Raw genomic sequence first — 22,449 nt, 5'->3', positions numbered from 1 at the left:
TTTAAAATCAAGTTTAAGGCAATGCCTGGACCCCCAGAGACCAGTTGTTGGCAGCTGTTTATTAAATGACCAGCATTCATCCGGAAAACACAAAGAGTGCTTTCAGAATAGCCAAGTTAATTTCCTCATCTGTATGGAGGAGCAGTGGAAGACAACTTGACAGTTTAATAGTTTCATGTATGTTATGTTATTTGAACCTAAATGATGGCCTACATAGGGTATGTTTTGTGATCTCCATTTGAAAGATGAGCAAACAGTGGCACAAGTAAATCCACTGATTTGTTCAAGGTTCTAGTGTTAGTAAAATAGCTAGGATTAAGACATAGATCGGCTGATCTTTTTCTTCAAGCAACTTACATAGCTTCCTGGGAATTAGGCAAGGCCTGGACAGACATTGTTATGAGTTTCTTCTCATCCAGCTTCTCCAGAGGAGCAAAGAAACCTACTCACTCCGTCTCTGATTCAGTAGAAGAGAGCTGTTGCCTTCCAGTCACTCACTTATCCCCTCACCCCAATCTCAACCTCTTTCCCTGGCCCTGGGGTCTTGAGTGTGTGAGAAAGAAGGGAAAATGAGTCACCCCCAGCTGCTGACTACCTTTTAAGGCAAGGGGAGGGGAACATCAGAGAGGATGTTGCTAGTTCTCAAGGAAATGCTTTGCTTAGCTAACCTCAGAAAGGACGGGAAGGAAAAATCTCCTGATTATACCTTAGCTTGATAAGCATTCTCCTAAATGCACTGGGTGCTCCTGAAGGGACAGAGAGCCTAGGTAGGCATGACTTTCTGCAAATGCAATTCTCTGGCCCAATTCTAACTCTCTTGCTAGTCCTTTGTTGCAACACTGGTGTCACTGTGTGGTTTGGTACTTCCTTCCTTCAGTAGTTACATGAGCTCTGGAAGCTTTATGATGTGATACACACACACACACACACACACATACACACACACACACACACGATAAAAACAGCTTGAAGTTAGCCTCCTACTCCCCTCTAATAGAACAATAATCTCTTAATCATTCCATAATACCCTGGGAGAACCAGCTTCCTAAAGCCATTCATCTCTCTTTGACCATTCCTGCCCCCCAACCTGCCCGGGATCCATAGAAAGAAATCCAGAGAGATCATTGGTCTCTGCCCAATACCACAATCCCTTCAGAATGAGCAAAGGGGGCACTGCCGTTAGGTGGCTCTTCAAGCTGACTCTTCCCAGAACTGACACATTTTTAGAAATTAGCAAGCTACAAATCAGGATTAGATTTATTGTTTTGTTGATTGTCTAAATACAAAGGGTCTAGTTGAGACAAGATTGTCTAGTCTAAAAAGTGATGGGAAAATGGTAATATAGATTAAATTTTAAGATGTAGTGTTACATTCTTCTTCTTCCTGGAGAGGCAGTTGTTAAACATTTACCAACACAATGTTACTCTCTTCAAGGGTCTGGGAAGGTGATAATCTTAATCACAAAAGAGGTATTTCTTATTCTAAGTTTTGTTATCATCTTTAATCCATTTTTCCATTTTCATTCTTGATATTTCTCATTCTTCCTAAGAGAAAAGGGTTAGTCAGGCCTAAGAGAAAGAGGAAAGGTCTGAAATAGACTTTAGACTAGAGAAATATTTATTTATTAATATTTTTAGTTGAACTAAACAAAAAGATTTTTAAATAAGTTTCCACAAAGGGAAAAAAAGGATTCTAAGAGATAGGCGTGAGGAGAGAATGAGAGATAGCCAGTGCATAGGTCCAGAAATGGCAGAGACTGTTGTATTTGAGAAACAGCAAAAAGGCCTGTCAGGTTAGACCTTGTTGTGTTTGCCACGTCTGACTCTTCATGACCCCATTTTGGGATTTTCTTCACAAAGATACTGGATTTGTTACTTCTTTCCTCAGCTCCTTTATACAGATGAGAAGGTAAGGCAAATAGGGTTAAGTGATTTGCCCAGGGTCACAGAGCTAGTAAGGTTCTGAGGACAGACTTGAACTCATGAAGATGAGTCTGTCTGATTCCAAGGCCAGTGTTCTATCCACTGCACCACCTTACTGCCCATCTTGCTAGATCTTAGAATGGATGAAATGCTAGTTGTATGCAAACTGCATGGGAGAGGGGAGAGACTTGAGGCTTTCTGAGGCTTTTATACTAAAATAGCCAAAGAAAGGCTGGAGAATTTTGTGAATGCACCAGCTAACAATGAGCAGGTCCCAAGAACTGAATACACTAGTCACAATCACAAATAGGCTAGATGAGGATCAACACTGGGGTTTGTAGAATTCCTTTCATGTCAGGGCTGCCAAGAATTCTACTTGTTTTCCTCTACTATGCCCTCTCCTCCCTCTGGGTGAAAGAACTACATTCGGGATTCCCCTCTGGACTACCTGCCCTGTAAAAGTCCAGAGATCTTTAAAGCATTGGGCTTGAAGTAAAAAGACTTGTATGACTCTGGGCTAGTCACCCACCCTGAGCTTCAGTTTCCTGACATGCAAAATGAAATAAATAGGTAGACAAATAGATAAATAAATCAATAAACGAACAAATAAATAAGTCAACAAATGAGCGTTTTTGCACCACCTAACAGGACTGCCAAGGGTACCATATGAGGAAGTTGTTATAATGATATAATTCCTAATTGGAAGGGATCTAAGACTTCATCTGGTCCAACCTATACCTAAAAAGGGACAGACAATATGACATTCCTGACAAGTGGTCACCCAGTCTCCTCCTGAAGAATCTCAGTGTAAAGGAACACACTATCTGCCATGACAGGCCACTGCATATGGGAACAATCCTGTGTTTTAGGAATTTTTACATAGTGGAACTGAAATATGCTTCATGGAAACCTTGATTCATTTTTCCTAGCTCTGTCCTCTGGGGCCAAGCAGAGCAAGTCTAATCTTTCTTACACATAACAGCCATTAAAATATTTTAAGACAAGTAGCTATCAAACTTTCCTTTTCTCTGGTCTTCCCCCAGGATCATTCAACAGATTGCTATGTACCATCATTTAAATGTCTCTTCTCATCTTGGCCTCTCCTCCACTACTGCCTGTGCAGTCTGCTAATGTTGTCCTTGAAATGGGGTTGCCGCAACTGAATGCAATAATCATGACCAGTATGGTCTGATCATAGCAGGTTTCTACAGTAATATTGTTTCACTTGTTCTGGACACTGTATTTAGCCCAACCACAGTTTCCTTTTTTTTGTTTTTTTATTTTTTCGCCGTCCAGCACATTGTTGATTCATGCTGAGCTTGAAGTTTGCTAAAACCCACAGATCTTTTTTTTTAATTTATTTATTTTTCATTTTCAACATTTGCTTCCCTAAGTTTTAAATTTTCTTCCCTTCCATCCCCCCTCCCTCCTCAAAACAGCATGCAATCTGATATGGTTCTACATATACATTCCTATAAACACATTTTCACATTAGTTATGTTGCATAAAATGGGAGACTGTGAGAAAGAAAGAACAAACCAAAAACAAACAAAAAGAACCAGTCTGCTTTGCTCTGCATTCCAACTCCATAGTTCTTTCTCTGGATGTGGATGGCATTTACCGTCATGAGTCCTTCTCAATTATTTTAGGCCTTCGCATTGCTGAGAAGGGCTAAGGCTATCAAAATCAGTCATCGCCATAGATCTTTTCTTTTTTTTTTCAGAAAATTGCTATTAGGGATGCTACCCTATCTTGTATTTATGAAGATTTTTTTTTAACTCAAGTAAGACTTTACATGTATCTCCATTATTAGGCTCACATCATTGTTCTATCCTGTTGATATCTTTTTGGATCTTGATCCTATGATCTAATATGCTCTCTTGTAACTTTGTGCCAGCTGTAAATATGATTTAAAAAATGGCATCTCTACATTCATCAGTCATTAATTAAAACATTAAACAGCAGAGATGACTGGGTCAAGTCACTAGATACCTCCCTCCAAGTTGGCATTGAACCATCAATGACCACTTTTAGGTTCCATTCTCTTAATCAGTTCCAAATATATCTAACTCTACTATCATCTAGCATGTCTCACCATCTTGTTGACAAAGATAGCTTCAGAGAATTTGCCAAATGCCTTACTGAATGGTCCAGTACACATAGAAAATATTGAAAACTAGACTAGAAAATATTTTATCAATCTAGTAACATCACCAAAACAACAAAAGATTAGTCTGACATGGTCTGTTAGTGAAAACATGCTGGCCCTGGCTGATTATTGCTCCCAGTTCTAGGAGAATGTCAATCATTTAGTAATACATTTTAGAATTGTACTGGCAATTCAAGGTCAAGTTCACTGGCCTATAGTTGGAAGACTGTTCTCTTCTCTTTGTTGAAAACTAAGACATTCAATTTTTCTCTAATTTTTCAGGACCTCCTATCTCATGTCTTTCAAAATTTGCTGATTATGACTCCACAATCAAATCTGCAACTTTTCTAGATACCTTGAGATTTAGTTTGTTTAGGGCAAGTGACTTTATCCAATACAGCTAAATGCTCTTATGCTATCTGCTCATTTATCTTGAGTTTCAAATCCTATTAATCATTTTGTGCTCTTTTCTAGTCCAAGGCTCATTGAACTTTTCAGGAGTTAATTGACAATAGAAAATAAAAAATTACTTCTCCCTTTTTTATGTAATCCATTATAATGGCCCCATCTCCCTGGAGAGATATTCCTCTTCTTTTCTCCAATCTAACTGAAAAAAAATTTTTTTTGGTCCTTAGCATTTACCTCCAGTTACAGCTCACTATAAGTATTAGTGGTTCTGACACTATCAAGTTTTTCAATCCATCTTCTATCTTCTGTCCTTGCTTCAATCCTCTCCATGTGCACTCTTGAAAATCTAAATTGGAGAACGCATTCCCAGTGCATCCACTTTGGTCCCTTTCAACAACTCACTGTTTTTTTCTTTGTTGAGACTATTTATATTTGTGTTTTTAAAATTCTATTCTTGAGTGTTTTCCCTATGCTTCTTGGATCTGTTACATATGGGATTTTAGGCTAAGGTCCTAAAGGCTTACCTAGACTTTCTCTGTGAAATCTTCTCTCCCCAAACTCAGGGTATCCATGATATTTCTTGCCTTTCTGCATTATTAATTCTGAGATAGAATGAATTGAGACAGAATCCTCCTCCAAACCCTTTTCCTATCACTTGTTATATCAGTGACTAGTTCCTTCTCGGTAATCAGAATGTCAGAATAGCAGTTCCCTTTGTTATTTCCTCTATTTTTTGAAGTATTACATTGTCATTGAGACGGAACAAGGATGCATGAATTGTTTTGTTTTTGGCACAGAGAGAGCTCTAGTAGAAGAACTTGGATTATGTCCCTAGGACTCAGGGCTCTGATAATTGATATTTTACTTTATCTTGTCCACATGATCTCACCATTTTCCAGCCTTATCTAAATCACGCTAATACATTCATAATTACCCCTCCCCCAACACACACACACACGCAACTCCTTCTTAAATGTTGTCTCCTGCTATAAGATTATAAGCTACTTAAACTGTCATAGATGTCATAGGCTGTCATAGATGGTGGGAATTTCTTAGCCTGGGCTTCTTGAAAACTCAGGGAGAATCTTCCCCAGCAGCAGGTCTGAGTGACTGGACATCAAATAAAGTGAGTAGCAGCCAAGATCACTTTATAAATTAAAAAATATGTATTAGCACAATAAGAATCATGCTCAGGGCAGTAGTAGTATTAACTTCTTTGAACATAGATTGGATTTTTATAGCTATTTTGACTCAAAGTACACAGTCAAATCAGCAACAATCTGTATGTAGCAGAAAAGAAATGGAGGAAAATGTGAAACCTTGAATTCACTGAAGATCAGGTTTGATTCTGTGGGAAAAAACATTTCTTTGTGGTTAATCTTATCAAAAATCCCTATGTCAGAAGGTATTCTCTAAAATGGTGGAAGTTTCTTTTAAAATGGAATAATTCTTATTCATCTTTTTGTTGCCAAGAAGAGAAATCAAGTACCATCCCCACAGCTCTGTTTCCTTGGCCTCAGGAGTCACTTTGAAGAGAAGTTTCCCCAAACTGACACTACTATGGGTCGTTCTATTTCTCCACCCTTGTTTGTATTTGTACCTGTAGTTCTTAGCACAGTACCTGGCAAATAGTAAGCACTTAACAAATACTTTTTAATTCATTCATTCTTTCATTCATGTACAAATAACTGAAATCCCCTTGTCTCTATAGTATGCCTTCATGTTAGGCTTAGGCACTATATAAATGGGAGTTGTTGGGTGGTAGAGTGGTGGTGGTGGTGGTGGTAGGAGTGGTGAGTGTTATAAAAAAGAGGGGTAGGATTCAGCCAAGCAGAAAGTAGGGTGATTATTCAAGCTTGAGATGTCATTAGAGGGTTTTGTTTTTGCTTTCTTCCATGAGCAGAACATAGAAGAAGTGTATCTTGTACATGCTGGCTCCCTTTCTGAGAGCCAAGCTGATACACGTTCCCCCCAGAGTTCCGAAGTGGGTAACCTGAGTAGTTGAGGTATCCCTACTCTTATTGAGTCTCAATCAGCTGTGCTGTTTTCAATATTAGGGGCTACTGACTAATATACTCATTACCATTTAACCACTTAGAATAAATTAGTTTTTGCAAAGGGATATTTAAGGAGAAGATACAGCGAAAACAAAATATAAATATTTCCCTAATACCTTTATGGCATACTCTCTTTTATATCACCTTGGCCTCTAGGAAGAATAGACTCCATTAAATTCAGTTCCTGCCCAGAATAGGTCCCACTCAGTTCATAATCAAAGGTGGCTTTAATGCTGAATGAAGCCACAATCTTTTCCCATCTACCACTAAGATAGAGTCCCAAAAGTTACTCCTTGATCCTTAAGGCATTGACATGTCTGTCACTGGTGCAGACCTAGACTCTGGAATGCCAAGGTACTGAAGGATGACATTCCATTCCCTTCACCCTTTACATCAATATTTTACTCACTGCTAACTCAAACTCTGGGAAGCCAGGATTCTGAGATGTCCTTTGGACCTTTCAAACTCACATAGTCATAGACTCCACTCCCTTTACCAGTCCCCACTCTCCTCACCCTTCACCACTCATGGTGATAAGTGAAGTAGTCATTAAGATCCCTCAAGAGCATTGAGGTTAAGAGGAAGCAGTTGAAGTTGGCAGTCATTTTTGAATGCCTCTTCAGCCAAAGAGGCATCTTTTCACCATGTTGGTAGCTGACCAGAACCAATTACAAAATGTCTATGTATGTTCCAAGGTGCATCATCATGATTCTCCTAGAAGCAGAAATCAAGCTTCCTTGCATCTTCAGATGAGAAGATCTCATTAGAGGTATATGTACCAGTCCCCCATTATAGTAGGAATTATTATGCTATGTTTGGGGGCACAGGGAAGAAATAGTCTTGACAGGAATGGATTGCTTGTTATAGGGAGCAGAAAGCATAAATGTGACAGTAAAGAAAGTGTTTACCCAGAAGCCAGTTGACTTGGAAGTCTATCGTGGCTTTACTGTTGTTTTTCATTTGACCATTCTACTTTCTTGGACCTCAGTTCTTACAAAATGAGGAGGTTGGATTGGATGATCTCTAATGTCTCTTTTAGTGATTCCATTCTCTAAGGCTGGACAGATAGGATAGGATTGGATCATGAGTGTTTTTAATGCCAGGTAAAGTCTAAACTCAGTGTACATGGTAATTTTTGCTTTGTATTGTCTGAAAGGTAACATGAAGCTCATCACAGAGATTGAAGCAATGGGGTGGCCTATAGACCTTGGCTTTGTAGTTTTAATGGGTTTATATACTTTTTTTTGTTTTACAGAATTTTAAGCAAGTTAAGTCAAGAAATCAACAAGAATGAAGAAAGAAGAAGTTTATTTGCAAGGAAGTGAGTTTTGTAACAATTATTTTTCTATTTCTTAAATTGATAACTTCTCTTTAACAAAATAAATATAGACAAATATACATATCAAATCATAAAGAAGTACCTCTCCAAAACAACTCAGCAAAACAACATAAAACAGCAATTGTAACTGATTGTACTATAGACTTGTTATTCAGTCGTTTCAAACTCTCCATGACCCCATTTGGAGGTTTTTGGCAAAGATACTGGAGTGGTTTACCATCTCCTTTTTCAACTCATTTTACACATGAGGAAACTAAGACAAGTAAGGTTAAGTGTCTGAGGCTAGATTTGAACTCAGAAAGCTGAATCTTCCTGACTCCAGACCTGGCATTCTATCCACTGCACCACCTAACTGCCTCACATACAACCTTTTATTTTTGAGTACACCATTTGTTACAGGAAAGGAGCCCTGAGGGTTTTGACTATAATAAGGTATTACCAACATTGTCCATTTTTATTTCACTTGTATTTCGTTGTTGCCTGATGTCTCCATTATATGACTGTAGTTCATCTCTAAATTGCCTTTCTGGACCTACTTTTTCCATTCTATTTCACTTGTTATAACTTTCTATGTTTCCTCTAATTCTTCATATTTGCCTTTTCTTGTTGAATAAAATATTGATTTTATTCATATGCCATGGTTTATTCGGTCACTTTCCAATTGTGGGAACATATTAACTATTGGCTATTTTATTCATAGTGCTGCTAGGAATATTTTTTACCCAGAAAATTCTATTTTTTCTGTCAATAACGTGTTCAGATGTAAATCCAGCAGTATAATCAATGAGTCATGGGGCATGAATAATTTCATAACTTATTATACAGTTCTACATTCTTTTCAAAAACACTAATCCCCAGCATTACCAGGAGTTACTAACTTTTTCTGTTTCTACCAGCCTTGCCAATATTGCAAATATCTTTTGTACTGTCTTTGACAACTTAATGGCTATTGATACCTAGTATTTTTAATTTACATTTTTCTCATTATTCACATTTCAAACCCATTTTTTTAACTGACTTATGATCCTATGATGATAATTTATTTTTGTTTTTAGTTTCTAGCTGACTGATGAACAGCAACAAAACTGTTGTTTTACTTATGATGATTTCTGTTCCCTGTTTTTCAGCTGACTGGTAAATCTAAGATAATAGGTTTTTTAAAATTATTTTTTGCTTCAAAATTTTTCTGTTAATGTATTTATCCCTGACTACTTAGCCAGTGAAGAAGGGTTCTTAATCCTATAGATCTGTATCAATTCCCTATTGTTTTTTGGAAATCAGAATTGTGTCAGAGAAGTTAATACAAATATCATCCTCCAACAAAATTTGTACATTTTTTCTTATTCTTAATGATTTAATTTGTACAAAAATGTTTCATCATTTATCCTTTATTCCAAAATGTTATTAGCTAAGAATTATTCCCTTATTTGCAATTATGAAAGTTATCACATGATATCCTCTAATTTTGTGGTCTGATTTTTAAAATCTTTAAATAGTTTATCCATTTGGAATTTATTGTGCTGTGTCATATAAGATGCTGATCAAAATACAATTTTAATCAAATTCCCTATTGGGTTTTTTCTTAATTTTATTTCCCAGGAATTTAGGTTCTCATTTTATTTAATTCTAGACTGCTGTGAATATGTGTAGCTAAATCTTCCATAGCTAATCTAGCTACTAGATTTCTATTTTTTGAATCCACTATTTGAATGCTCAGACACTTACTGCTTTATAAAATAATGTGAAAGGCAGAAATTTCATTCTCCCTACTGTTATCTGCCACCATTATTTCTATTGACTTTCTTAAATATTTGTTCTTCCCTATGCTTCATATTATTGTTTTCTTGAATTCTATAAAGTATACCATTGGTATTTTATTAATATAGTATTAAATCTGTAAATGAATTTGGGTGGTATCATCATCTTTACTATAAGATTGTCTGGCCCAAAAGACTGAATACCTCTCCAATTAATTGGATTTTAATTTTTTTTTAATTTGCATGTATTTGTATGTCTTATGTGTATGTTGGTAGGTAAATTACTACAAATTTCATTCTTTTTTATTTTAAATAATATTTCTTTTTCTATGTATTACTCAAGTTTGTTAACAATGTAATATGTAAGAATATAAATATTTTGAGCAATTTAGTTTCTACAGTTCTACTGCGCTGAAGACATTTGTTAATATATTTTGAATACTATACAAAGTTATACCACTATATAGTTGTTACTATAGTTGATTCTTCTGGGTTTTCTAAGTAAAATATATAAAGTATATAAATGGGATTTTTATGCTCTTCTTTGTCAATGATTACTCTCTTAATTTCTTTATTTCATTTATTTCTATAGGTAGAACTTCTAAAGTTGTGTCAAAGAATAATTATGTTAATTGACATTTTTGCTTTGTGCTTGATTTTTATAGGAAAGTTTCCAGTATATCTCCATTATAAATAATGCTGACTCTTGGTTTTAGATAGAAGTTTTATTATCATGTTGAGGAAATATCATTTCCCTCTTGCATTTCTCATTTAAGAGTAATTTGTTATGAACATTTTTGATAGATTTCTGTAGTGTTGTTTTGCCACTTTTTGCCACTTTGTCTCTTTTTATATTTTCACATTAAGGTTGATGAATTGATAATGATTTATGTATCTCTTTTTCTTACTAATTCTTCCCTGATTTGGGATAATTTCTTATTTTGTAAAATATTTTAGTGAAAGTATTTTCAATTTAACCATTTAGAGATCCAAATAAATTGAGGAAAGAATGACTTTCTTACCTTGTTATTTATGGGTTTTCTATAACTGCTTCAATCTGGCTTACCCTGCCATCTGACTGGTATTTTTAAAAGTGGTGACTGGAAGACATATCCTAAACTTTTAGTAGATCCTTTATTCCTGCTTAGCTGGAATCAAGACAATGATTGTTTACTCATAAAAATAGGAATGTTAATATCCATGTCATTTTTCATTTCAGGCCCCATCCACCAAGATTTGCTGAAGAGAGAGGTAATAGTGTATGATTTTGAGTAATAATTTGATTTAACTGGCAATTGATATTTATGTTATTATAGTTATTTATGTGTCTATATGGATATCATTTAAATAGCCTTAGTGGTATAGTTATAAAATTGCTTCCCTAAGTAAAGATCTGGGCAGAATTTGGTGAGAAAAGGGAGCTTGCCATCCAAGATTCAGCCTCTCACCCTTCTAGATCCCTGCTCCCACAAGAGACCAAATGCCAAATGATCTAGCTACTAAAAGGTCAGAATCCAGTGTCATCTTTCTGTTATTCTGTATCCTCTCAGAGAATTCCTCTGAATTTATCTCCTACTTGGCTGAAGTTATGAGAACTCAGAGTGAAATTTTAATTTACCTTCTAATTGGGCTTCAGTTACTCCCTAGAAGTTGGGAATGGGTTTATGTCAGGCTGGGAAGGCATTCTCCCGGTTCACTAAGTAAATCAGGAAAATCACTTAATTTTCTGGACTTCACTTTCTACATCTTAAAACTGATGGAGTTTCATTCACCACACTCAGTTAATGTCTGTAAACAAGAGATTCAGCAAGCATTTTAGTAAGCATAGTGGGGAATATAGAGATATAAAAGATGTGACCCATGCCCAAGAGAAGGACAACCATATGTACCTACAAAACAGTAACTAGTAAAATGCCAGAATGTATTTAAAGTTCTATAGACAGTGAGGCAAGGAGGTCATGGAGTTAGGGAATAAGGGAGAGGGAAGGGCTACCAAAAAAGGCTTCATAAGAGATAGATTCCAAGAATTAGAAGGTTCACATATACTTGGAGAAATGATTATTTCTTTCTTTTATTAATAACCAGTTATGGAATTAGGATTAAAGGGTTTTCCCCTTCTTTATTCAGAAACCAACCGTTATAGGATGTCTTGGGAAAAACTTACCCAACCAGACTGAGAGAATTGGTGAATTCCTATTCATTGTGTTGGTCAGACAAGTCTGAGGTAAAAGTGGATTCCCAATTTGATTTGTATAAGTCACTTCGACCAAGACTTGGGTAATCCAAGTCACATATCTACAAAGACCCTCTTTAGAATGAGCCCACATCTCATTATAATAATCATTTTCTCATTAATTGTTAATCAATTGGAGTTGATTGCCACCCTCAGGACCACCCATTTTTCCAAGAGAATATAAACTATGAGCCCACCACCAGGATTGGTCTTTGGCATTCAAGAGGGTCACTGACCCTTTTATTAATGAAATGCTAGAATTATTAATGAAATATTCATTAACCAGAAACTATATCTCTCAGACTTTTTAAATATCACGTTACTAAGGATACAAAAGCACATGAAAATAAATATTTAATCTAATATTTTGAGAAAAATATTATTTTCAGAGATGTCAGTTTTGCTTCTCAAATAGTAAACAAATAGGGAGAAAGCACTTAGCCAAAATGTTTTCCTATCTTTTTTTCCCTCAGGCCCTTTACATTTTTACCTATACTGAAACTGATAGTTTTATGAGCAAATCAAATTAATACACTGCATTTTATGTTCCAAATCTTAAAAAGTGGCTTGTACTTTTTTGATCATGGTCCTTAAAATTATTATATCTAGTCGGTCAGTCATCAAGTATTTGTTAAGTGCCTACTATGTGCCAGCCAGTAATAAGCACTGGGCATTCAAAGAATGATAAAATACAGTCCATGATCTCAAGAAACTCGCAGTGTATTGGTAAAGAAAACATGCAAAGAACTATATGCAAACAAGACCTAAACAAAATAAATTACAGATAATTAATATATAATCTATTTCAGTTTCATCCTAAATTCTCGGAATTACATTGGAAACGACATCAATGTCATCTAGCTCGATTTTCTCATTTGACAAAAAAAAAGAAACTAAAACTCAGATAAATGATTTTCCCAAGGTCCCACATATAAAGCTCCAGAATTAGGATTCACAGGTGGATTCTTTGCTTCCAAATCCAGTGTTCTTTCCATTGTACCACAAAGATCCTTATGACCCTTCCACTCCCAAAGCCTTGGTGATCCCAAATTTCCAGAAATTTCATTTCTCTAGGACATTACCATTCCTCTTATATTGAGCCTTGAAACAAGGATGTTACCTGAATAATTCAATGAGATACCCTAGAGATACTTATGAACAATTTCCAAGTGAGTCTAGAAGCACGAGGCAAAATGGGAGGATCTGGGAATGGGATGAGGGTAGGATGGGAAGAGTGACTTCTTTTGCTATGTTTATTTGATGCCAATGACTCATATTCACTGTTTCTCCAGAGTTCCAAGAAGATGACGATGGTGGCTGGTCATCTTTTGTGAGTATTTACATGACCAATACCTTGCATGAAATAGGCACTTCAAAATGTTGCTTTCTTGCTTGCTTTATATTAGTTATTATCTTTAGTCTCTATTTCTTTAAACAATGTGCTTTCTTGTTGGGAGAGGAGCAACTCCATAAAGGGGCAAAAACACTAACTCAGATAAACCAATGCTTCAGCAATGCTTCCCATGAACCTAAAACATGAAAATGTTGTTGTCCAGTCTTTTTTCAGGCATGTCTGACTCTTCATGGTTCCATTTGAGGTTTTCTTAGCAAAGATACTGTAGTGGTTTGTCATTTCCTTTTCCAATTTATTTTACAAATGTGTAAACTGAAGAAAACCAGGTTAAGTAACTTGTCCAGGGTCCAAGACTAGTAAGTGTCCAAAGCCAGATTTGAACTCAGGAAGATGAATCTTCCTGACTCCAGACCTGGAGCTTTATCCACTGCTCCACATAGCTGCCCAGAAAATAATAATTAAAAAACTGACAATAACTAACACATATAATGGCTTTAATGTTTTAAAAGTGCTTAATGTATCGATCAATCAACAAGAATTTATACATCTCATCCAAAGGGTGAAGATATAAAGCCAAAAGCAAAGTAGTCTCTGCCATTGAGGAGCTTATATTCTATATGAGAACCATCATGTACATATATAGGTCTATACAAGACACATACAAATCAAGTAAAAAGTTCCCTTGGATGGGGAAGGCATTAGCAGCTGGAGAGTCTGGGAGAGACATCCTGTAGGAGGTGCTGCTTGAATTCAGTCTTGAGGAAAACCAAGAAATGAAGGTGAGGTCGGAGGACATTCCTAAGTCAGGGGACAGACAATACAAAGGGTTAAAGATAGGAGATGGGGTGTCATGTGAGAAAGAGTAAGTGGCCCAATATGCCTAGAATGTAGTGAGTGTGGATGGGAGTAATGTTTAAAAAGACTGGAAACAAGGGAAGGGGACAAATTGTCAAGAGCTATATATATCAGATGAAAGTAGTTTATAATGGACTTCATTGGTGATAGGGAGCCAGCAGAGTTTATTGAGAGGAGGGGCTGACAGTTAGACTTGCATTTTAGAAAAATGACATTAAGTGTTGTGAAGGATGGACCACAGACAGCACAGAGTCCATGTAAGAGGTGATTAGAGCCTGAACTAGAGTGATGACTGAGTGAAGAGGAGAAGACAGATGTGAAGAGATGTTCTAAGATGGAAATGACAAGATTTGGCAACTGATTAGATATATACAGGGAGTGAGAATGATGAAGGAAGGAAGGAAGGAAGGAGAGATAGAAGGAGGGAGGAAGGAAAGATATACAATATTTTCTTTTCTCATCATAATGACCTTGTAAAGTATGTAACAGAAGTACTTTTTTTTTTGGATTAGCTTGTGATTTTATTAGTGCAGGGAGTTTCCTATACCAGTGTGTAGTTGTGTATGTGTGTGTGTGTGTGTGTGCATGTGTAAGAAATGCAGATTCACTGAAAACCTCCTAGATATTGCTCCACAAGGGATAACAGAGATGATATGTACTTAATTTTGTTCCCTGATCTCCTCTGCTAGGTCTCTATATTTTGAAAGCTTTTTGTTCCATGTAGTTTGGAGAATATAAACATTTAGTATGAGAACAATTATTAAAATATTAAGTTTTAATAGATCATTGTGATATCTGGGAAATTTTAGGCCATGCTTCTGTCAGTGTTAGTAGTTTATGGGGACTTGTCATTTGTCAGCCTATAAAAAATAGTGAGCTTCTGAGGTACAACTATACCAGGTCATTGTGCTGAACTAACTTTGCATTCTTGATGTAAAACTAGTCTGATCATACTGTATAATTTTTCTCATATAGCATGGTAGACCACTTCTAATATTTTACTTAAAAGTTTTACATTAATTTTCATTAGGGATATAGCTCAACAGTTTTTCCAACATTTTCTCTTGTAGTAAGACAAGATTTTATCAAAAACCTAAAAGGTATTTTATTTGTATTGCAAATAGTTTATGTAATATTGGAATGAATTATTCTTTGAATGCTTTATAGAATTCACTTGTAAATCCATCTTGTCCTGGAGTTTTTTCTTTGGGACTTAATTTGTGGCTTGTTTAATTTCTTTTTTTTTCTTATAATTGGATAATTTAAAGAGTATTTTCATTAGTTAATCTGGATATTTCACATTTTTGTAAGGATTTACCAGTTTTCTCCAAATTGTCAACGTTGTTAGTATACAACTGAACAGAATCATTGCTAATAATTTCCTTAATTTCCTCAATTGTTACACAATCTTTTTTTCATTTTTATATGAATAACCTGGGTTTTCTTGTTTTAAAAATCAGATTGACTATTTGTCCATTTTATTAAATTTAAAAAGCAGTCACTACTTTTATCAACTTAATGATTCTTTTACTCTGAATTTCATTAATCTCTTTCTTTGATTTCTAAGTTTTTTACTTTATTGTTGAGTATTTTTGATTTGTTATTCATTTTTTTAGTTACATTCTTTTATTTTATTCTTGCTATTTTTGTAGCAAAAACAAGCAAACAAAAACTCCTTCATTGACCAGGCTGAAGATGTATAGCCCAGTGTTTTGTTTGTTTATTTTTACCAGTTCATCACTTCTTTGGCAGATCAGTGGCAAATTTCAACTTCAATCCTTTGGATTCGTGCTTTGCTATTTCTAACCTAAATTATAAAATCCTTCAAAATCTCAACAATGTTGCTGATGTTGAATAACTTGTTCTCCTAGTTCTGTTTACTTTGCAGTGATCATAAAGATCTTCCTAGTTTGCTTTGAAACTGTCAAATTTCTCATTTCTTATAACATACTAATTTTCTATTATATTCATATACTGTAACTTGTTTAGCCACCCAAGATCAAGACAGCTATTAGTTTCAGATTTTTGATGACTACAAAAGGAGCTACTATAATGAATTTTTTTAATTGTTCTTTTCCTCTTTCTTTGATCTTTTTGGCTGTATTTTCCTAGTAGTGGTATAATTGGATTAAAAGGTATAGAGCCCAATTTAATAACTTTTGGGGCATATCTCCAGATTGCTTTCAGGAATAGCTAGATCAATGTCACAGCTTCACCAGTATTACAATAGTGTGCTTGTTTTCCCACAACCCCTCCAGGTCATGTGAAAACATTTAGAGATATAAAATTTCTACTAAGAACTATTTTAACTACATTCCCTATATTTCATTATGTTGTGTTGTTGTCTCATTGTTGTAATTTTCTTTGATAAAAATTTTGTCTTTATACTTTGTTCTTTTATCCATTAGTTCTTTAGAATTACATTATTTAGTCTTTAATTACTCTTAATTTGTTTCTTTAAGGAGAATTTATTGAATATAATTCTTTATTGCATCATGATCACTGAATTATGAGTTTAGTATTCTTACTTTTCTGCATTTCACAAAAGTTTGTATGCCTCAATATATGACCAGTTTTTATAAGTGTGCCGTGTACAGTTGAAAAATATGTAAATTTCTTTTTATTCCTATTCATTAATCAAATAGAAATCTATCTCTAATTTTTCCCAAGTTCTATTTGGACCTATAACTTCTTTATTAATTATCTTTTGGTTAGATTTGTCTAGATCTGAAAAAGGTACATTAAAGTTTGTCACATAATTTTACAATTCAGTTGCTCCCTCCAATTTTATTAGCTTTTCCTTTCATTTTTAGATGTCATGTTATTAGGATCATGAATAAATGGATTGATATTTATTAACTGTGGTGCTATTAAGCATAATGTATCTCCCAGCTCAAGGCAGCTAAATGGCTCAGTAGATAGAATGCTAAGCCTATAGTCAGGAAGAACTGAGTTCAAATCTGACCTCAAACACTTACTAGCTGCACGACTCTGGGCAAGTCACTTAACGTCTGCTTGTCTTAGTCCACTAGAAAAGGAAATGGTAAACCACTCCAGTATCTTTGAAAGAAAACCACATGAACAATATGGTCCACAGGGCTGTGAAGAGTTATACATGACTAAACAAAAACAACAATTTTCCTGCTTATCTCTTTTTTATCATGTCTGTATTTACATGGCTAATGCTTATTTTTAGTTTAACTGAAGCATAATAATTTTTTGCTTCAGCCTCTCATTTCAATTTTGTGTGAATATTTGTATTTCAAGTGTTCATCTTATAAACAACATACTGACAGATTGTATTCCTTCTGCCATTTCCTTCTGTTTTGTGACTGAGTTGGTCCCATTCTCATTCGCTATTACAATTGTTAAATGTGCTCTTCTTTCCATTCTGTCTTCTCTTTGCCTCCAGTCACCTCTTTACAAATAAGAAGGTAGTTAAAGAAAAGGAGTTTGCCTAACACTTAATGATTCATAAATGAAACAACTCATTTCTTTCCATTACTGTTCTCTTTCCCTTGCCTTGACCCTGCTTGCATGTTTTTGCTCTTTCTTCCTTTTCTTTTAATTCTCTTTAACCCTTCAAATTCCTCTTTCTAGAATCAAGTTTTTTTTCTTATTTTCTTTCTTATTTTCTTATCTTATCTTCTTTCTTTCTCTTACATACTTTATCCTGACCTTTCTCCCTAACCATCCTCTCTGCTTCTTATTTCTGTTTTTTTAATGTATCTTTATGCGAAAATTTCTGTGTGTATCCATGAGTATGAATGATTTGTTCAGTCGTCCTTTATCCAGATCAGATGAGAATAAAATTCATGGAGTACCAATTCCCCACTCCCTTTCCTCCATAATTATATAATCTTTATCTTATGCATCTTTCCTAAATAATAATGCTTTCCCTCCCATTCCTCTTCTTTTCTTCCACAATATAGTTATCTGTCCTTCCTGTTTTTGTTTTCTTATTAAATCATCAAATAGAACATAACCAACCATGGCCTTCTGTAATTTTTTTTACCTATCCCTATAGCCCTTAAAGATATTAGGATTTAATGTGTTTTCCAGTGGAACCATATAACTTAATGTCATTCATGTACATCTAATGATTAATGTGATGTTTTGTTTTACCACTTCCTTTAATTTGAAAGCCATAATTAATTCTGAGATAAATAAATGATAATGATTTAAAGCTAAGCAATACCATAATTGGCTTAACTTTTCTCCCTGAAAAGTGCCATATTTTATATCAAATTTACATTATTTTTGACATTTTAAATAGAGAATAGTTTTCCAAGTGAATATTCTAGTGTTCTCACTATTCATGCATTTATTTTCACATCCTTTAAACTATTACAGTATAGGAATAAGCACTGATTGTGGAACTGTGGGATCATCATTGTGACATCATCATCACCATCTACTACTACTAGTATTAATATTACTACTACTACTATTACTGATAGTACTACTATTGCTATTACAATACAACCACAACAACTACTACTAGACTATTACTAGTACTTCTGCTGCTGCTGTTACTACTACTACTACTACTACTATTACTACTACTGCTGCTACTACTACTACTACTACTACTACTACTACTACTACTACTACTACTGCTACTGCTACTACTACTTTCATTTCTGGCTTAAATGAATTGGCTTTTGATATTAATTAAAAGCCAGGCATTGCTACAGGACTATCTCATCAAAGAATTAGCACTCCCAAGCAGATTTTTATGTCAGTAGCCACTGAAATTGACAGCCAATGGTATCTTCTGTCCACTGGTGGCCAGGTAGAATTACTCCTCTATTAAAAGAAAATAAAATTTTCTTGCTTTTGAGATTTGAGGTCTTTGAGAAAGGATAGGATGTTCAAGCTGGTAGAAGTAATGACTTTTCTACTTATGACACTTTACATTTTTATGGATTTTCTACTGTTCAAATCCCAGTCACATATATTATCTCCCTTGACACTATTTTTGTATGTTACAAAAAAATCATTTGAAGTAGGTTGGACAAACTTTCTAATTTTCATTTAATGGAGATGTTCTTTGGTTAAATGAAAGGCATACGTGTAGAATGGCTATGCTGTATAACTTTTTTTTTACTGGGCTCTAATGTTTGTTTTGCTTCAGGAAGTATGGTTTCATTAGTTCTTTCTGTAAAGATACATTCATGGAGTTCGTTATAAGAAGCCTCTAACCTAACAGGCACAGGCCCAATGAAGATAAAATAGTTTCACTTTCTTGGACCAATATGATGTAGTGGAAAGAGTATTGGACTTGAAATCAGAAGACCTGTCAGGGTTCTCTGACATACCTTAGGAAAGTGATTTCATGCTTCTGAACTTGTTTCCTTATCTGTAGGTCTTTCATCTACAGTTCTGATATGACTTTTCATATCCATAATGGCAGAGTCTTCAAGTTGTAGGCATGTGAGTTAGACTTCAACACCTAACAAAATACCACTCTATATGGTTAAAATGCCTCCACTCAACTTTTATTCTGATGCCTTATCTTAGTATACAGGCAACCTTGGGCTCTCCAGTCAATTCCAGCAGACAATATGATCTGTCAGATCCTACCAAGCTTGAAAGGGTGCAAGGAAGGGTCAAGTGATGACCCATTGTCTGCTATTTGAGGATAAACCTACCTTAGTCAGAGAGATTCATAACTAGCCTGACCACAAGGTAATGGAATTCCATCCATGGAACTATCAAAGGCCATCTATTAAGCTGTAGTTATTATTATTGCTTCTATTTTTTCTCACAAGTTTTTGTTATTCATTTAAATTCATTTGGGATATTTCAGAGACCATTCTCTGGATCCAGGCTAAAGTGAATGCCAAAATCACATGGCCAGTTATATATAGCCAATCCCAACCATACTCCACATTCATCCACTTTCTTGTCATCTGCCCTGTCATATCTCCCCCTCCTCCCATTCATACTGTGCTTCCTATTTCTTCCTCTGGAAACCTTAATCAAATTCATACTACTAGTGCTTCTGGAAAAGACATGCTAATCCATTTCCCTAAGGGTTCACTAGCTCTCCTTGGGATTTTCCAGAACTCTAGTCATTCTTCTATATGAGCCGTCTTTTCCTTTTAGAATGTAATCTTGAGGCCAAGGGTTGTCTTGCTTTTCTATATGAAGCACATACTTAGCACATAGTAAACACTTAATCCTTTTCCTTCACTCATCTAATTTATGACATTCTCAATATGGGTGCTCTCTCTACTTAATGCTGATCACAACACATTCATACCTCTTCATCTTATTCAACTCTTGTCTAGATGTTCTCATAGTTCATGCACAGAGGGACTATTCAACAATTTAAATAATTTGTGAATATTCATGTAATATTTCAGTTATCCATATTTTATCCTTCATTCTCACCATGTAAGAAGCTCCCAACCATTTCTGGTTGTATGTGTACTTAATTTTTTTTCAACACTTCTCTTACAGAAGCAATTATTTTGAATAGGTCTATTTATTCCCACCACTTATAACCATATATAGAGATACCTTTTGAGTCAACCATAATTGTGGTTCTTCTGGAATCCTAGTGGTCTAAGATTCTTAACCTGTTAATATCACTGGGAGAATTAGGCCACAAAGATGATATTTTGCATCAGTAAATAGTCTGGAATCATTAAAAATACTGCATAATTACTCAAATATGACTCATTCCTCACCTATTTATCTCTAGCCCCCATTTTCTCATGTGAGACACCTAACCAGAAGACTAATTTTCAAACCGAATTTCACTCTGTTGATTCAGTTTTTTTTGTTTGTTTGTTTTTTGGGTTTTTTTTGCATTCACCCAGCAGTCTTGTGTTCTCTCTACCATTCGGTCAATTGTAAAAATGATGAAAATGTAGTCAACTGTACAAGATTATCTTTGAAAAATTGTCTAGTCCTGTTTCATGTTCCTATCAAGGAAGTCCTTGGTTTTATACACAGATTACTTTCATAAAGATTTTATAAGGATAAGATAATAGGCACAGAGGTTGGTTCTTAGTATACAAATGTAAAATATTTATTGCCATCATTATCAGGACGAGGATGATTATGAAAGCCCAAATGAAGATCAGGATGGAGATTATGAGTCTCCCAGTGAGGAGGTGGAACCTGAAGTAGAAGATGAGGCTGATTATGAGCCCCCTCCCTCCAATGATGAGGAAATGCAGAACACAATCCTTCCTGCCAAGATTCCTACAGGTTCCATGTACATAGGTAAGGGGCCTAGATTTTGCTTTTCCTCAACTCTGACAGGTGGAATTAAGAAGTGTTAATTAAGACCTTAATTATTATAGAAGGGATGCTATGGCAAAGTAGATTGAGGGTCAGTTTTGGAGTAAGGAAGACTTGGCTTCATTTCCGAGACACACTAGCTATGTAACTATGAGAAGTCATTTATTCTTTCAGTACTCTAGGTAACTCTCTAAAATGATAAATCACATATTGATTGCCAGTCTAAAATGAAAGAGGAAGTTTCCGTCCCAAAAGTTTCCTACAGCTGAATCATTAACCCCTGTACCCTTCCCATAAAAGAAGTAAATCTAGCAGCCTTGCCATTAATCTAATTTGTGGCTCCTCTAAGACTTGGATTTGTCTACCCTTCTCTAGCCCCCAAACCTTCCACCATTTCATGGCTTTGTGAGAGGTAGTGTGCCACAGTGGATAGAACTTGACCTTGTAGCCAGAAAGATCTGAATTCTGATCCTGCCTCTTACATAAATTGGTTGTGTGACCCTGGGCAAGTTTCTTGATCTCTCAGAGCCCCTACACAATTCTCTGACTACAAGTTACAAAAATGTCAATCTGCACTGGTAGAGAAACTTAGTAGGAACTCCTGACAATAATGAGATCACAGTTCTAGTTTCTACTCTTTGCTAGACTCCAAATCCCTAAGATCCCTAAGGTCCCTTCCAGTTAATTAAATATATGGAATGAAGTTGCATATGGAAGACTAAGAATTCCACTAGGCTTTCAAGGTGACTCCATTTCATTTTAAGGACTTGATTACTAGAAGTTGTTATTATCTTCTGCCTCTTTTCCTTCATTGTGTCTCCTCTAAAACACTTTTTCTTGTTGGTCTCTTCAGACAGGCCCCCCCTTGGGAAAACCCCTCAGCAGCCTCCAGTTCCCCCTCAGAGACCCTTACCAGCCATTGGTGGCCGGAACACAGTAGGTTTCTTCTGCTTTTAACTGACTTCATCTTTATTCTGTTCCGAAAATCTCCTTAGGCTTGAGTAATGCACAAGTTCTCTGAACTGGGTTTCAATTTTCCAGTATTGAAAATAAATGGGAAAATTTACTTTAAAAGAAATATGAACAGAATCAGCTTAACCTAGTAATAATATATGGGG

General features: G+C 35.4%; 1 protein-coding gene across 1 annotated transcript in view; it reads left to right on the top strand.

Annotated features, from left to right (window-relative positions):
• Positions 1 to 22,449, top strand: part of LCP2 (lymphocyte cytosolic protein 2) — a 66,892-nt gene that overhangs the window by 22,585 nt on the left and 21,858 nt on the right. Inside the window, exons 4-8 of the mRNA XM_072630944.1 lie at positions 7,792 to 7,857; positions 10,852 to 10,883; positions 13,158 to 13,195; positions 21,136 to 21,313; positions 22,185 to 22,267. Coding sequence (XP_072487045.1) covers positions 7,792 to 7,857; positions 10,852 to 10,883; positions 13,158 to 13,195; positions 21,136 to 21,313; positions 22,185 to 22,267 — 397 coding nt within the window. The remainder of the gene's footprint in view (positions 1 to 7,791; positions 7,858 to 10,851; positions 10,884 to 13,157; positions 13,196 to 21,135; positions 21,314 to 22,184; positions 22,268 to 22,449) is intronic.

Source organism: Notamacropus eugenii, chromosome 1, assembly GCF_028372415.1.
Source record: "Notamacropus eugenii isolate mMacEug1 chromosome 1, mMacEug1.pri_v2, whole genome shotgun sequence".
NCBI classification, from domain to species: domain Eukaryota; kingdom Metazoa; phylum Chordata; class Mammalia; order Diprotodontia; family Macropodidae; genus Notamacropus; species Notamacropus eugenii.
This window is presented reverse-complemented; position numbering and strand designations above follow the sequence as displayed.